Source organism: Delphinus delphis, chromosome 4 (assembly GCF_949987515.2).
Source record: "Delphinus delphis chromosome 4, mDelDel1.2, whole genome shotgun sequence".
NCBI classification, from domain to species: domain Eukaryota; kingdom Metazoa; phylum Chordata; class Mammalia; order Artiodactyla; family Delphinidae; genus Delphinus; species Delphinus delphis.
This window is the reverse complement of record NC_082686.1, coordinates 58522639-58540594: the sequence shown is the minus strand read 5'-3', so window position 1 is coordinate 58540594 and position 17956 is coordinate 58522639. Positions and strand designations below refer to the sequence as shown.

General features: G+C 36.1%; 1 protein-coding gene across 1 annotated transcript in view; it reads left to right on the top strand.

The window, feature by feature from the left end:
- Positions 1–16504, top strand: part of SLC9C1 (solute carrier family 9 member C1) — a 96806-nt gene extending 80302 nt beyond the window's left edge. Inside the window, exons 21-27 of the mRNA XM_060010134.1 lie at positions 293–391; positions 920–1093; positions 3915–4046; positions 4180–4365; positions 5835–5958; positions 14132–14196; positions 16424–16504. Coding sequence (XP_059866117.1) covers positions 293–391; positions 920–1093; positions 3915–4046; positions 4180–4365; positions 5835–5958; positions 14132–14196; positions 16424–16504 — 861 coding nt within the window. The remainder of the gene's footprint in view (positions 1–292; positions 392–919; positions 1094–3914; positions 4047–4179; positions 4366–5834; positions 5959–14131; positions 14197–16423) is intronic.
- Positions 16505–17956: the final 1452 nt, after the last annotated feature.

Below are 17956 nucleotides of genomic sequence, written 5' to 3'. Positions count from 1 at the left end.
TCTTTCATCCAAATGAAATATTTTCATCCTTCTACTACATTCTTATTCCTAGATTAGATTGTTTTTTAATCTACGTATGAACACCCCATCTGAAATTACATATACCTGTGAATATCCACCTTCTTCTGTTAGCCATAATTCCTATTTTATCTTACAAATTTATTACTAACACAAAATTTCAGATATTTTAAAGTAACATTTACTTTAAAAATGTACAACTTTTAAAAAAATGTAAACTCCAATCACCACTAAAATATTATTTATGGCTTATGTATTTGGTGATATTTTTTAGGAAAGATCCAGAGTTGTAACATTTGATTGTGGAAATGATATATTTGAAGAAGGTGATGAGCCCCAAGGAATTTATGTAATTATTTCAGGCATGGTAAAGGTAAGGCAGAGACATTTATAAATGCCCTTGTGAGCACTAGTTAAAAAGTTACATAATACAGAATAAATACCTTTCAATGTTAAGAACTCCATTATTCCTTTTTTTGGACAGCAGCTGTTATCCAAACAACAATTTTCTTCCTCAGACACAATGATAATACCAGCCATCACCTTTAAGTCATACGTTGCTATTGATAACAAGAAACCTCAAAGGATCAGCATTAAGATGGAAAATTATAATATACATTGTTATTTATCTTATGTTTGAGTTGGGCCTTTAGCCATTCTAAGACAGGTATAGGTTGAGTGAGTAGGTGGGATCAGAAAGATCAGAGTATTTAAGAATGCTTTTTTTCCAAGTCATTACTAATTTAATAAATTCACTTTAAAAGTTATGAGTAATACGTGTTCTCAAACAATATATAAATATTAAAACTGTTAAAACCAAAGGGGGAAAAAGCCATAAATTAAATAGTTTTGGTAAATTAACTGGCCTATGTATTTTTTTTCTTTCTTTGTTCCTGAACAGCTTCAAAGATCAAAGCCAGGTTTGGGAATTGACCAAATAATCTGGGAGTCAGAGGAGAAAGATTACCAAATAACTTACACAGACTTTGTGATCAGTGGGGCAATAATAGGAGAGCTAAACTGCTTGACTAATGAACCTATGAAATATTCTGCCACCTGCAAAACTGTAGTGGAGGTCAGAAAACATCACCTAATGTCTTACTGTTGTACTTTGTTAAATATCTAGTACAAAATTTAAGGTTATTTTTGTACTTGTATATGTTTACAGTCTAGCGACAATTTTTTTAAAAATAAGGATGATAAAGAAATAAAACTTGTTATAAAATTTTATGAACACACTATAATGTCCTAACAAAATGGTTTGTAAAAGTTAACCTACCATATTGAAACAAGGATTTAACCAGAAAAACTGGTTATATGAGATCTCTCATGGGAAAATTAGATGGGATATGTTAACTATCAATACCATAATTTGGAGGGTAAGGAAGGGAACAAGTCAAAGAGCTGGGGTTTATTACTAGAAAAGTTGAGCAAAGTGGACGGAAGTTTCCTGACACACAATTGAGGACAAAATCCTCAAAGCAGCAGAGACTTCCACTGGCCTAATGTGAACTCAGAAAAAATAATGACTGTAAATAATTGAACCTCCAAAATATATAAAAACCCATAAGTCGATAATGACACCTATTTTTTTATTCCATAAAGGTTGCTAGGATATCAATTTATGTCTCTGAAAATGGATTGCTTCTTTTTTTTTAAAGGACCGTGTTTTATTTATTATTTTTTTTACTATATATATATATATATATATATATATATATATATATTTATTTTTTTTTTTGGCCATGCTACACAGCTTGCGGGATATTAGTTCCCCAACCAAGGGTCAAACCCGGACCCCTGGCAGTGGAAGCCCGGAGTCCTAACCACTGGACCACCAGGGAATTCTGGATTGCTTCTTTTAAAAAAGAAAAAATTAAACATTTATCTTGCCTTTCCTCTATGAACTCTTTCAAGGAAGCTAAAAAGAAAAAAAAAATGATGAAAAATTCTTCTGTGTAAAAGAATTCCAGCTAACAAATATAGAATGACAGAATTAGAATATCTCCATTTTGCCATCCCTAATGAAGTAATAAAACCTCTGTCAGAATGTCTATCATCAAAAAGTCTACAAATAACAATGGGACTTCCCTGCCAGTCCAGTGTTTAAGACTCTGTGCTTCCACCGTAGGGGCTCCAGGTTTGATCCCTGGTTGGGGAACTAAGATCCCACATACTGCAAGGTGTGGTCAAAAAGTGAAAAAAAAAAAAGTCTGCAAATAACAAATGTTGGTGAGGATGTGGATAAAGGGATGCCTAGTACACTGTTTGTGGGAATGTAAATTTGTGCCACTATGGAAAACAGTATGGAGGTTCCTAAAAACTAAAAATAGAGCTACCATATAATCCAGGAATTCTGCTCTTGGATAGGTATATGAAGAAAATGAAAACATTAATTCGAAAAGATACATGTACCCCAGTGTTCACAGCAGTATTATTTATAACAGCCAAAACATGGAAGCAACCTAAGTGGTAATATATATATATATTATATACATATATATGGTAATATTACTAAGCCATAAAAAAAGAATGAAATTCTGCCATTTGCAACAACATGGTTGGACCTGGAGGGTATTAACGTTTAGTGAAATAAGTCAGAGAAAGACAAATACTATAAGTTATCACTTATATGTGGAATCTAAAAAAAGAAAACAAACAAATTAATATGACAAAACAGAAATGGACTCACAGATACAGGAAACAAATTAGTGGTTACCAATAGGGAGAGGGAAGGGGTTGGGACAAAATAAGGGTAGAGGATTAAGAGGTACAAACTACTATGTATAAAATAAATAAGCTACAAAAATATATTGCACAGTACAGGGAATAGAGTCAATACTTTGTAATAACTTTAAATGGAGTATAATCTATAATAATATTGGATCACTATGTTGTACACCTGAAACTAGTATAATATTGTAGATCAACTATGCTTTAATTTTAAAAATTGGGCAAAGGATTTGAACAGATACTTCACAAAAGAATATACAAATTGCCCATAAACACATGAAGAAAATAATCAATATCATTAGCTCTCAGAGAAATGCAAATTAAAATCATGATAAGTTATCACTACACACCTACTACATTGGCTAAAAATAAAAAAACTGAACAGTGTATTAGCAAGGATGTGAAGCAACTGAAATTCTCATACATGGCTAGTTAAAGGGTAAAATGTTACAACTTCATCTGAAAACAGTTTGGCAGTTTCTCATAAGGTTAAATACACACTTACCCTATTACCCAGCAACCCCACTCATAGATACTTACTAAGAGAAATTAAAACCAACATACACAATGTCTTCTGTATTCATAGCAGCTTATTCCTAATAGCCAATAGTCTGTTCATTGTTAGTATCCGCATTTTATTATTGACCAAAACACTCGCTCCCCTCAAATAATGTGTTTTTAGAAATACTTATGTCTTTAGAAAAGGTTAAATGATCTTTGATACTTGGTTTTCTATTTTTTTCAGAATCTGTAAGAATAATAAAGAACCTCTCATTGGATCATGTAGTCTTTTAGTGCTTAGTGTATGACAAGATTGCACAAATATTTACTAAATAGATACATTTTATTAGGTTTCCAGGAAATAACATGAATCTATATAATTGAAATTATTAGCTTTAATGTTACATATATAAATGGGAAAACCTCATTTCATTAAATCATGGGTGCACAGGATGAAATGTTAAACTGATATCCTCTGGGACTTCCCTGGCAGTCAGGTGGTTAAGACTTCGTCTCCCAATGCAGGGAGTGTGGGTTCCATCCCAGGTTGGGAAACTAAGATCCCACATGCCTCGTGGCCAAAAAACCAAAACATAAAACAAGCAATATTGGAACAAATTCAACAAAAGACTTAAAAAAAATTGATATCCTCTTCTTTCCAGGCATACTTTATTCCCAAACATCACTTGTATGAAGCTTTTGAACAATTCTGTCCTCACATTGAATATAAAATGTGGCTAAAACTTGGACTTTCCATTACTGCCAAAAAAATCAGAGAACATTTATCTTATGAGGTAAGAGGTGTTTATATAAAATTGTATTTCTCTCTGAGTGAAATAGCCCTAAAGTTTTGTTAGAAATTAACTATTTAGGAATTTATATTAAACTTTATAAACAATAGACTATGAAATTGTGTTTTTCTTATAGGATTGGAATTACAAGATGCAGTTAAAACTCTGTAACGTTTATGTAAAAAATATACCAAAGAACACCAAAACTGATATCTATGGTGAAACTGTAATTTATGTCATCCTCATTCATGGAGCTGTGGAAGATTGTCAGTTACGAAAAGCTTATAAGGCTCCTTTCTTAATTCCTATAACATGCCATCAGGTAAAGAAATATTGATTCAAATCTTCAGGTCAATATGCCATTTGTCCAATGTGTTAATGTTAGAAAAATTGTCACTTTTCCACCTTCCCATTCTCTCCCTTTCCCCCACCACCTCCATACCCCGCCCCACACACACACACCACAAACCAAATTAATTGATTGCTTTTGCACTGGGTAGCCCAAACACCAAGCTATTCCTATTCACTGTCAATGAATTGGGCCAAGCTATACATTTTGACCACAGTTAGATTTTGGTGCAACTGTAAATAGCAAAAGAGGACCTATTAAGTTCATGTACATATTGCAGAAGGACTACTCTCTCTGGACTGTAACAGCAGTGCTCTAAAAATGTTCTGTCAGTCCCATGCTGAAGTGAGTACCAGTGGTATTTCCCCAGATACTTTCAAAGTGAATGTAGAAATGAAGGACTTCTCATATTTAAGCTGTTGGGTTACCCTTCCAATTAAAATGAGAAGCTGTGCCATGAGAAGAAAGAAAGAAGTAAGACTGTATTATGTGTGTGTCTGTGTGTGTGTGTAGAGTAAGAGAGGCACATGTCAGGAGGAATCAGAGGACACATAAAATACAGCTAAAGAAAGTAACTTGAAAGAGGGACCTAGAGTCAATTAAATCAGGTACTTTTTAAAAGCAACTATGACAGAAACAGGCTAGATGCTAAAGTGGTCAAGATGAATGAGACTTTAAGCTTGCCCTCAAGAGATCTCTCAACCAAGCGAAAAGAAACATCTATAAATAGATTAATAAACATTTACAGCTATGGTAGAAGTGCTTAAAAGGTAGATTTGGGACACAAGGAAAAAACTGAGGTGGGAATAAGAGGAATTCTAAGCTGAGAAACAGTCACAAGAAAATTTTCTACGTGGATGCCACTAGCATCAATTTGATGCCAAGCGAGAGGAAGTAAAACATTATTCTTACCTATGGTGCTCCTCAACTCTATTCTTGAATACATAACTATAGAGCTTAGTTGGGGGGTTCTGGTTGGGAATTTAGATGACCAAGTAAGAGATTCTCAAGGCAGCCCAAACCTGCCCAACTCTGTCTACTCTCCTAGGCATAAAACTCTGCTCACTGTGGATTTGGGCACCAATGTTATTCAAAGCATATTGAAGACACTCACAAGGTTGGAAGATTTCTTGAAATCCATTGATTTTCAAACTTTCTTCCTGCCACATAGAAAAACTTTCTGGGTGATATTTTAAAGGGTCATTGATGATTAACTCGATTATTTTTCTCATTTGTAATAAAAATGAGCAAAATAATTAAAAATCAGTGAAAGTATGTAGAATATTGACTCTCACAAAACTAACATATCCAGGTATTTAAAGATATCTAATATCTATTGCTACTGTCAATTTTCAGGCCCAGATATTTAGAGAGGGTCTGAGATAGTAGCCTAACAGAAACATTCAACTGTATGATATAGCTTGTAATCTGTCAACTTTCAGATACAAGGCACTGAAGATTTCACAAAGGTAACAATTGTTCGAACTGCGATTGATTCAAAAAAATTCAGGTGGAACACTAGAAAGTATATAACTTCACGTAAACGTGCTCATCCTGTAGCATCAGGTATGTTAGATTTCTTTGAGCAATTGGGAACTTACTTTGCTTTTGTAAAATACTCCTATATGTATTTGGAAACTTGTATGCATTCTACCTAGCGTGTAGAACCCTGAGGAATTCCTGAGGAATCCTTTTAACTGCCATATTTGATATCCAATGTGTGAATTAAAACCGAGAACATCTAAGTTATTAGAAATTTTAATATTTAATCTATAAAAACAAACACATATAATAGTATTATATATTATACACATTATTTGTGTATAAAAGTAATTAATGAGGGAATTCCTAATTCATCCCAAAAGTTAAAATATTTTATATAGCAGTAATAGTGAAAATATTGTTGCACTGTCTGAACAACAGAGATATAAATCATGTGACTAAATGAATAACTTTATTATTTTTAAAAATTTTTTTTAATTTTTTTATACAGCAGGTTCTTATTAGTCATCCGTTTTATACACATCAGTGTATACATGTCCATCCCAATAGCCCAATTCATCACACCCCCCCCCAACCCCACACAGCTTTCCCCCCTTGGTGTCCATACATTTATTCTCTACATCTGTGTGTCTATTTCTGCCCTGCAAACTGGTTCATCTGTACCATTTTTCTAGGTTCCACATATATGCATTAATATACGATATTTGTTTTTCTCTTTCTGACTTACTTCAGTCTGTATGACAGTCTCTAGATCCATCCATGTCTCCACAAATGACCCAATTTCGTTCCTTTTTATGGCTGAGTAATATTCCGTTGTATATATGTACCACATCTTCTTTATCAATTCAGCTGTCGATGGGCATTTAGGTTGTTTCCATGACCTGGCTATTGTAAATAGTGCTGAAATGAACATTGGGCTGCAGATGTCTTTTTGAATCATGGTTTTCTCTGGGTATATGCCCAGTAGTGAGGTTGATGGATCATATGGTAATTCTATTTTTAGCTTTTTAAGGAAACTCCATACTGTTCTGCATAGTGGCTGTATCAATTTACATTCCCACCAACATTACAAGAGAGTTCCCTTTTCTCCACACTCTCTCCAGCATTTGTTGTTTGCAGATTTTCTGATGATGCCCATTCTAACTGGTGTGAGGTGACACCTCATTGTAGTTTTGATTTGCATTTCTCTAATGATTAGTGATGTTGAGCAGCTTTTCATGTGCTTCTTGGCCATCTGTATGTCTTCTTTGGAGAAATGTCTATTTAAGTCTTCTGCCCATTTTTGGATTGGGTTGTTTGTTTTTTTAATATTGAGCTGCATGAGCTGTTTATATATTTTGGAGATTGATCCTTTGTCCATTGATTCATTTGCAAATATTTTCTTCCATCGTGAGGGTTGTCTTTTGGTCTTGTTTGTAGTTTCCTTTGCTGTGCAAAAGCTTTTAAGTTTCATTAGGTCCCATTTGTTTATTTTTGTTTTTATTTCCATTACTCTAGGAGGTGGATCAAAAAAGATCTTGCTGTGATTTATGTCAAAGAGTGTTCTTCCTATGTTTTCCTCTAAGAGTTTTATAGTGTCTGGTCCTACATTTCGGTCTCTAATCCATTTTGAGTTTATTTTGTATATGGTGTTAGGAGGTGTTCTCATTTCATTCTTTTACATGTAGCTGTCCAGTTTTCCCATCACCACTTACTGAAGAGACTGTCTTTTCTCCATTGTATATCCTTGCCTCCTTTGTCATAGATTAGTTAACCATAGGTGCGTGGGTTTATCTCTGAGCTTTCTATCTTGTTCCATAGATCTATATTTCTGTTTTCATGCCAGTACCATATTGTCTTGATTACTGCAGCTTTCTAGTATAGTCTGAAGTCAGGGAGTCTGATTCCTCCAGCTACATTTTTGTTCCTCAAGACGGCTTTGGCTATTCGGGGTCTTTTGTGTCTCCATACAAATTTTAAGATTTTTTGTTCTAGTTCTATAAAAAATGCCATTGGTAATTTGATAGGGATTGCATTGAATCTGTAAATTGCTTTGGGTAGTATAGTCATCTTCCCAATATTGATTGTTCCAATCCAAGAACACGGTATATCTCTCCATCTGTTGGTATCATCTTTAATTTCTTTCATCAGTGTCTTATACCTTTCTGCATACAGGTCTTTTGTCTCCCTATGCAGGTTTACTCCTAAGTATTTTATTCTTTTTGTTGCAGTGGTAAATGAGAGTGTTTCCTTAGTTTCTCTTTCAAATTTTCATCATTAGTGTATAGGAATGGAAGAGATTTCTGTGCATTAATTTTGTATCCTGCAACTTTACCAAATTCATTGATTAGCTCTAGTAGGTTTCTGGTGGAATCTTTAGGATTCTCTACGTATAGTGTCATATCATCTGCAAACAGTGACAGTTTTACTTCTTCTTTTCCAACTTGTATTATTTCATTTCTTTTTCTTCTCTGATTTCCGTGGCTAAGACTTCCAAAACTATGTTGAATAATAATGGTAATCCTTGCCTTATTCCTGATCTTAGAGGAAATGCTTTCAGAATTTCGCCATTGAGAATGATGTTTGCTGTGGGTTTGTCGTATATGGCCTTTATTATGTTGAGGTAGGTTCCCTCTATGCCCACTTTCTGGAGAGTTTTTATCATAAATTGGTGTTGAATTTTGTCAAAAGCTTTTTCTGCATCTATTGAGATGATCAAATGGTTTTTATTCTTCAATTTGTTAATATGGTGTATCACATTGATTGATTTGCATATATTGAAGAATCCTTGCATCCGTGGGATAAATCCCACTTGATCATGGTGTATGATCCCTTTATTGTGTTGTTGTATTCTGTTTGCTAGTATTTTGTTGAGTATTGTTGCATCTATATTCATCAGTGATATTTGTCTGTAATTTTCTTTTTTTGTAGTATCTTTGTCTGGTTTTGGTATCAGGGTGATGGTGGCCTCATAGAATGAGTTTGGGAGTGTTTCTTCTGCTGCAATTTTTTGGAAGAGTTGAGAAGGATGGGTGTTAGCTCTTGTCTAAATGTTTGATAGACTTCACCTGTGAAGCCATCTGGTCCTGGAATTTTGTTTGTTGGAAGATTTTTTTTTTTTTTTTTTTTTTTTGCGGTACGCGGGCCTCTCACTGTTGTGGCCTCTCCTGTTGCGGAGCACAGGCTCCGGACACGCAGGCCCAGGGGCCATGGCTCACGGGCCCAGCCGCTCCGCGGCATGTGGGATCCTCCTGGACCAGAGCACGAACCCGTGTCCCCTGCATCGGCAGGCGGACTCTCAACCCTGCGCCACCAGGGAAGCCCTGTTGGAAGATTTTTAATAACAGTTTCAATTTCATTACTTGTGATTGCTGTGTTCATATTTTCTATTTCTTCCTAGTTCAGTCTTGGAAGGTTATACCTTTCTAAAAATTTGTCTATTTCTTCCAGGTTGTCCATTTTATTGAGATAGAGTTGCTTGCAGTAGTCTCTTAGGATGCTTTGTATTTCTGCAATGTCTGTTGTAACTTCTCCTTTCTAATTTTATTGATTTGAGTCCTCTCCCTCTTTTTCTTGATGAGTCGGGCTAATGGTTTACAAATTTTGTTTATCTTCTCAAAGAACCAGCTTTTAGTTTTATTGATCTTTGCTGTTGTTTTCTTTGTTTCTATTTCATTGATTTCTGCTCTGATCTTTATGATTTCTCTCCTTCTGCTAACATTGGGTTTTGTTTGTTCTTCTTTCTCTAGTTCCTTAGGTGTAAGGTTAGATTGTTTATTTGAGATTTTTCTTGTTTCTTGAGGTAGGCTTGTATAGCTATAAACTTCCCTCTTAGAACTGCTTTTGCTGCATCCCATAGGTTTTGGATCATTGTGTTTTCTTTGTCATTTGTCTCTAGGTATTTTTTGGTTTCCTCTTTGATGTCTTCAGTGATCTCTTGGTTATTTAGTAACATATTGTTTAGCCTCATTTAATCATGTGTTTCTGTTTTTTACATTTCTTTCCCTGTAATTGATATCTAGTCTTATACTGTTGTGGTCATAAAAGACACTCGATACAATTTCAATTTTCTTAAATTTACCAAGGCTTGATTTGTTACCCAAGATATGATCTATCCTGGAGAAGATTCCATGAGCACTTGAGAAGAAAGTGTAATCTGCTGTTTTTCGATGGAATGTTCTATAAATATCGATTAAATCTATCTGGTCTATTGTGTGATGTAAAGCTTGTGTTTCCTTATTAATTTTCTGTTTGGATGACCTGTCCATTGGTGTAAGTGAGGTGTTAAAGTCCCCCACTGTTATTGTGTTACTGTCAATTTCCTCTTTTGTAGCTGTTAACAGTTGCCTTATGTACTGAGGTGCTCCTATGTTAGGTGCATATATATTTATAATTGCTATATCTTCTTCTTGGCTTGATCCCTTGATCATTATGTAGTGTCCTTCATTGTCTCTTGTAACATTCTTTATTTTAAAATCTATTTTATCTGATACGTGTATTGCTACTCCAGCTTTCTTTTGATTTCCATATGCATGGAATATCTTTTTCCATCCCCTCACTTTCAGTCTGTATGTGTCCCTAGGTCTGAAGTGTGTCTCTTGTAGAGAGCATATAGATGGGTCTTGGTTTTGTATCCATTCAGGAAGCCTGTGTCTTTTGGTTGGAGCATTTAATCCATTCATGTTTAGGGTAATTATCAACATGTATGTTCCTATGACCATTTTGTTAATTGTTTGGGGTTTGTTTTGTGGGTCCTTTTCTCCTCTTGTGTTTCCCACTTAGAGAAGTTCCTTTAGCATTTGTTTTAGAGCTGATTTTGTGGTGCTGAATTCACTTAGTTTTTGCTTTTCTGTAAAGCTTTTGATTTCTCCATCAAATCTGAAAGAGATCCTTGCTGGGTATAGTGATCTTGGTTGTAGGTCCTTCCCTTTCGTCACTTTAAGTATATCATGCCACTCCCTTCTGGCTTGTAGAGTTTCTGCTGAGAAATCAGCTGTTAACCTTATTGGAGTTACCTTGTATGTTATTTGTCATTTTTCTCTTGTTGCTTTCAATAACTTTTCTTTGTCTTTGATTTTTTCCAATTTGATTACTATGTGTCTTGGCGTGTTTCTCCTTGGGTTTATCTTGTATGGGACTCACTGCACTTCCTAGACTTGGGTGGCTATTTCCTTTCCCATGTTAGGGAAGTTTTCGACTATAATCTCTTCAAATATTTTTTTGGGTCCTTTCTCTGTCTCTTCTCCTTCTGGGACCCCTATAATGCGAATGTTGTTGCATTTAATGTTGTATCAGAGGTCTCTTAAGCTGTCTTCATTTCTTTCCATTCTTTTTTCTTTATTCTGTTCCACAACAGTGAATTCCACCATTCTGTCTTCCAGGTCACTTATCCGTTCTTCTGCCTCAGTTATTCTGCTATTGATTCCTTTTAGTGTAGTTTTCATTTCATTTATTTCATTGTTCTTCTCTGTTTGTTTGTTCTTTAATTCTTCTAACTCTTTGTTAAACATTTCTTGCATCTTCTTGATGTTTGCCTCCATTCTTTTTCAGAGGTCCTGGATCATCTTCACTATGATTATTCTGAATTCTTTTTCTGGAAGGTTGCCTATCTCTACTTCATTTAGTTGTTTTTCTGGGGTTTTCTCTTGTTCCTTCATCTGGTACATAGCTCTCTGCCTTTTCATCTTGTGTATCTTTCTGTGAATGTGGTTTTTGTTTCGCAGGCTGCAGGATTGTAGTTCTTTTTGCTTCTGCTGTCTGCCCTGTGGTGCATGAGCCTATCTAAGAGGCTTGTGCAAGTTTCCTGATGGGAGGGACTGGTGGTGGATAGAGCTGACTGTTGCTCTGGTGGGCAGAGCTCAGTAAAACTTCAATCCACTTGTCTGCTGATGGGTGGGGCTGGGTTCCCTCCCTGTTGGTTGTTTGGCCTGAGGCAACCCAACACTGAAGCCTACCTGGGGTCTTTGGTGGTGCTAATGGCGGACTCTGGGAGGGCTCACACCAAGGAGTACTTCCCAGAGCTTCTGCTGCCAGTGTCCTTGTCCCCACGTGAAACGAAGCCACCTCCCACCTCTGCAGGAGACCCTCCAACACTAGCAGGTAGGTCTGATTCAGTCTCCTCTAAGGTTACTGCTCCTTCCCCTGGGTCTCGATGTGCACACTACTTTGTGTGTGCCCTCCAAGTGTGGAGTTTCTGTTTCCCCTAGTCGTGTGAAGTCCTGCAATGAAATTCCACTAGCCTTCAAAGTGTGATTCTGTAGGAATTCCTCCTCCTGTTGCCGGACCCCAAGGTTGGAAAGCTTGACATGGGGCTCAAAACCTTCACTCCAGTGGGTGGACTTCTGTGGTATAAGTGTTCTCCAGTCTGTGAGTCACCCACCCAGCAGTTATGGGATTTGATTTTACTGTGATTGTGCCCCTCCTACCCTCTCATTGTGGCTTCTCCTTTGTCTTTGGATGTGGGGGTATCTTTTTTGGTGAGTTCCAATGTCTTCCTATCAATGATTTTCCAGCAGCTAGTTGTGATTCTGGTGTTCTCGCAAGAGGGAGTGAGAGCACGCCCTTCTACTCTGTCATCTTGGTTCAGGGACCCAATAAATAACCTTAGTATAAAGCCTATTCATACAAATTTTGCATGAATAAAGTTGAATCAGAACATAAATGATTATTTAATAAATACTATTAAGTCATTGATTCAAATTTAGAAAATGAGTTTGAGGTAGATTTAAAAATTAACTGGTAAATGATTAAATTATTGAATAAATAGTAATATAATTTAATATTTATCATTTCACTGAAAGAGACATAGTTCTAAATTTAGAAATATAGAAATTAATTTTAAAATTCTGTGTCAATAAAAATATTACCAACCAAGAGGTCAGCAAAGGACAATTCATGGAAGAAAAGTTACATTGAAAACAAAATGTAAAAGAGTTCAACACTACTAACATTTATAGAAACAGAAATTAAATATTGCTCTGTTTAATTAGTGAGATTTTTAAAGAATTATAATGTCTAATGCTCAAAAAAAATGTTGCGAATCTGATATACATTCTTACCTTGATACCAGCACTAATTGATGAAATAAATTTATCACAAGATTCCAAAAGCCATAAAGGTTTTTATATCCTTTGCCTAAATAATATAATTTTTATATATGTCAATTATACCTCAATAAAAAATTAATTAATAATATAATTTCTAGACATTTATTGTAAAGAAATAAATCAAAAAATGTGATAAGGGTAATTGAGCATTATTTATAAAAATAAAAAGTAGAAGTTATCAAAATGGCTAATGATAAATGAATGGTTAATTAAATTAACACATTAGTCAACATGATTAAATGCTAAATAACCATTAACCAATTAATTTCCCATGTAGTAACTTGGAAAAGACCAATGATACATGTCAAGTAAAAATACCAATGATACAACATTGTGTTGCTAACATTAAACAAATTTTATCTTTATTATGTTACAATTATATACCTTTGAATCCATGTGGACACACAATACTGTCATCACATGAGTCTCCTCTCATCTTTAGATTAAGCAGAAATGGGACATGGTATTGAAACCTTCACCATCTTCTCTTTTTTCAGCCATCTCCCCTCCCCACTCTCTAAAACGTAGCCATACCAAACAGCTAATGGTTCACATAATCTGGGAGACCTCATGTTTTCTCATTCCTGAACTTTTGCACATTCCTTCTTTTCCTTCTGCCTGGAACTTCTAAACATGCCTCTCCCCACATCTCCCCATTCCACGGAGCTAACTTCTTATTCTTCAAATCTCAGCATCACTGATACATTCCAAATTCACAACACTTCACTCTCCTGTGTGCTCCCATAGCCCGCTATGCACACAATCCTATTTTCCCATTTTGTATTTTTTTTTGCTGGCCCATCTGCTCCAAGAGGGCACGGATCATAACTCATTTGTTTTCTTATGTATCGCCATTGCTTACCAATGGGCCTGGCATGCTCAATAGATATTAATATAAAAGTATTTTGGGGATGGTGGGACAATAGATGATTTTGTCTCTCTACTTTCCAAACCTTCTGCACAATTGTTACACAATCTTTATAATAGAGGACTTTTAATCCCTTTTTTGAAAAGTGACCCCACTTGCTACCAGTCAAAATTACCACCAATTTCAGATCACATGTCCTGGGTGTAAGTGACTTGAACATGGTTGACTTTGAGAGTCGTACTATTTGATACAGTCCTTTGTTTCAGTGCTTGAACTAACACAGTCTTTTTTGAAGCAGCTGCAAGCAGAACAAATGAAGAACACCCTCAAGAAGAGACAAGTACTCAGGTAAACTGAGAAATAGAGTGAAAGTACAGTCAGCCCTCCATATCCTAGAACACGGAACCCATGGATACTGGGCGCATACTGTACTATGCCACTTTATATAAGAGACTTAAGCATCCATGGATTTTGGTACTTGTGGGAAGAGGGAATGTGGTCCTGGGACCAATCCCCTGCCAATACCTAGGGACAACTCTACCTCACTAGATCTACACCAGCCTACCTGTAGACTGGATTTTAGGGAGTTCCAGGTGGGGTAGAGAGTTTATTTATTTATTTAATAAATTTTATTTTTTAAAATTGAGACATATTTTTAAAATTTATTTATTTTATTTTTGGCTGTGTTGGGTCTTCATTGCTGTACGTGGGCTTTTGTCTGGTTGCAGCAAGCGGGGGCTACTCTTCATTGTGGTGTGCAGGCTTCTCATTGTGGTGGCTTCTCTTGTTGGGAGCACAGGCTTTAGGCACACAGCCTCAGTAGTTGTGGCACACAGGCTCAGTAGTTATGGCACATGGGCTCAACAGTGCAGGCTCAGTAGTTGTGGCACACGAGCTTATTTGTTCCGCAGCATGTGGGATCTTCCCAGACCAGGGCTCGAACCCATGTCTCCTGCATTGGCAGGCAGATTCTTAACCACTGCGCCACCAGGAAAGCCCAATTGAGGCATATTTGATATATTAGTTTCGGGGAGAATTTATTTTTAATTCTTGTCTTTTCCAAGCTGGTTGTATTTTTCCAGGAGATGTTGATTATCATGCCCAGAATCTGAGAAATATCTACTACAAATACATCAGAAAATTGTATATTTGATTGTTAAAAATGTTTTACATCAGTTAAGTCTATTTGCTATATTAGCAGTAGGCATCAAACTCAAAACACATGCTCCCTTTCCCCCGAAACTCTCCTCATGAGTGTATGTTGAATGAAAGTTAATTATAGGTTCCATGGGGGACGTTGAAGGTGTTTTTCTCATGTCCATCTTAAACTCAAATGTGTCCAAGTTCTCAGATCTTCAAGAGGCCAATACTCTTCTTTAACACAAATGTTCTCATTCTGCATAAAAGCAGGAAGTTCACTTTCTCCCTAAGTATTTTGGAGTCTTCCTGGGGAAGCTTTTCCTCAAACCTTCCCTGGTTGTTGCTTGTTACCTAGAACTCCTGACCCAATAGCTTTGGGGCTAAGAGTATGGGCTCTAGCATGAAATTCTCTGGTTTGTCTCCTGGTTCCATCATATATTAGCCATGTGACCTTGGACAAGTTTCTCAACCTGCCTGAGCATCACTTTTTCCCTGTCTATAAAACAGGGATAATAACAATGCCTATTTCATATAGTACGACCACATGGGGATTAAAGAAATGGGAAGTACACTGCATAGTATTTGACATATAACAAGCAATACATACACAGAATGTCTATTATTCTTTGTTAACCCCTTCTTAACATTGTAAACTTCGTCTCCAAACCTCTTTTGCTCTCCCCATATTAATTTTCTAAAAAAAAAAATATGGACACAGTCACCTCCTCTAATTCTCGCAAACACAGTTGCTGCTGAAGACTAGGAAATAACAAAGGGAAATTACAATTAAAAAACAAAAAAAGAGGAGTAAGACACTTAAGATAAAATATTAGATGGCTTCGTCTAGCTTACCGATTAAGCCATCTTTCTCCTTAGCCCTGGCAGGCTGACAAGCCTGTAGGATTCATCTTAATAGCATATTTGAGGGGATGGAGGGAAGAGCCAGGGAAGCTAGTGCTCTCCTGGTACACTTTGCCCCAAAATGCTGCTTTTCCTTAATTAAAGAAAAGGATTGCATGATGGTTGCTAACATAGAGGAAGTAGTGTTAAAGTGAGAGACAGTCCATTAAATGGTAGAAACATCAGCTACTGAGACATACAGAGATCAACAAAGTGTGTTATGTAGTAAATTCTCTTTTCTCCCTGATGTCAGATCTTGGCTATGTTTCTGAGCCAGCTCCCTTCCTACTCCCCCCAAACCTTTGCCCTACTACTACCACCCCAGAACTGTAGCTTTACCTTTACATAATGAAAAAGGCTGACACAACATAAAGTGGCTCCTTACAAAATGTTTTGGTCCGCACACAGTGCTGTCACTGGCAGAAGTCCCAGTTCTAGCTGCCCTGATCTACAGACCAGATCTGACACCAGCTCTGCTTTATAAATCTGCCCCTTATTAACAGTCTCAGACTTTGACTCCTATCTCCATTTTTAGAATCAACAGCCTACAGAATCAATTGTTAAGACCACGGAGGATAAGAACTTCTATGAGGATGCCTATAACAAGCCTAAATGAAAGTCTGGTAAGCTGCCTCAGTTTCTCCAACGTGATCAGGAGCACACCTGTCCCCAGAGATGCAGAAGGAAGCCAGTTTATTTGCCTTTGTGTGATAGTATGATTATACTACCTTCCACTAGCCAGAGATGCTTCTAATGGCACTAGCTCTAAATTCTAATTTGGAAAATTAATTTTAAAATAAGATTCCTTTATCTGGATTTCTGAAAACTTTGTAGTCTCGTGGTTCCCTCTCTATATTCTGCTATTTAGTCTCACATGCAACACTGGTTGCTCCCTATTTGGCAGGTCATTTTTCAGGCAGCCATGCACTGTGGAAGATGTAAACAGGCAATAAGCTATGACTTCATGTTCAAAAGTTTATGTTCTAGTTAAGGAGACAAAACATACCACACAGAAGGCAATTAAAATAACAATACGAGATACACCATGGACAGTGTCAACTGAAGCTAAATGAATTCAAAAGAGGAAAAGTAGCTACTGAGCATAAACAAAGTCTTTGTAGAGAAATGAAGCGGACGCTCAGAATAGAAGACACAAGAGAGCAAGACTTTGGGGGAAAAATGAGTAGACCAGCCTGACTGTTGACCATTCAAAATGTGGTATCTCTGGGGAAATATGTGTTCATAAGTGCTTTATATGACTCTATGTTACATTAAGAATATCACTGGGTTAAAAATGACCTTCAGATAAATCTTATCTCCATTTAAAAAACGTTAGCTCTTGCATACCACTTCCTATGACAAAGATCATATTTAAAAATAGATTTAAAAGCTAACAATACACCATCGAAAAGGTGTTTGCAAGAATTATTTGCAACACATGGGAAAAATTTATACAAAATGATGAGGAAAACACTATGATTCCAACAGGCAAACTAATGAACAGCCAGTTCAGGGAAAAGACAATACCCAGAATATAGAGAAAATAAAAAATGCAAAACTAAACAACAATGAAGTATTAACATTTGTTTTTTTAAATGAACAATTTTTATTCAATGGTAGAATTATTGCCTTTGAAATAACTGAAAATAGAGTGATACTTGTTTTCTCATATTTAGCTGGTGGATAAGTAAAAGTAATTTGTTAACAAAAGTCATAAAAATGCTTACACACTTGGGCTCAGTGTTTTTTGAAAAAATCAGTCTGAAAATTGAAATCCTAAGAGAGTAAAAATCAATCCAAAGAGAGAAATCCGAAGTATTCAAGTAGACATATGTACAACATGTCTAGTACACTACTATTTCTAGGGGCAAAAAATTTAAAAGAGCCTAAGTGTTCAACAATGAGAAAGTGTATAATTTCACTGCAGAACATCTATACACGGACTATCATAAAACCATGAAAAAGACTGGTTGAGTCGTCCAATGTAAAATATAAAAGCTGAAGGCGAAACTGTACTTATACCTTGTTTAGCATAAAACAAGGCCAGAAAAGATAAATCCAAATGATG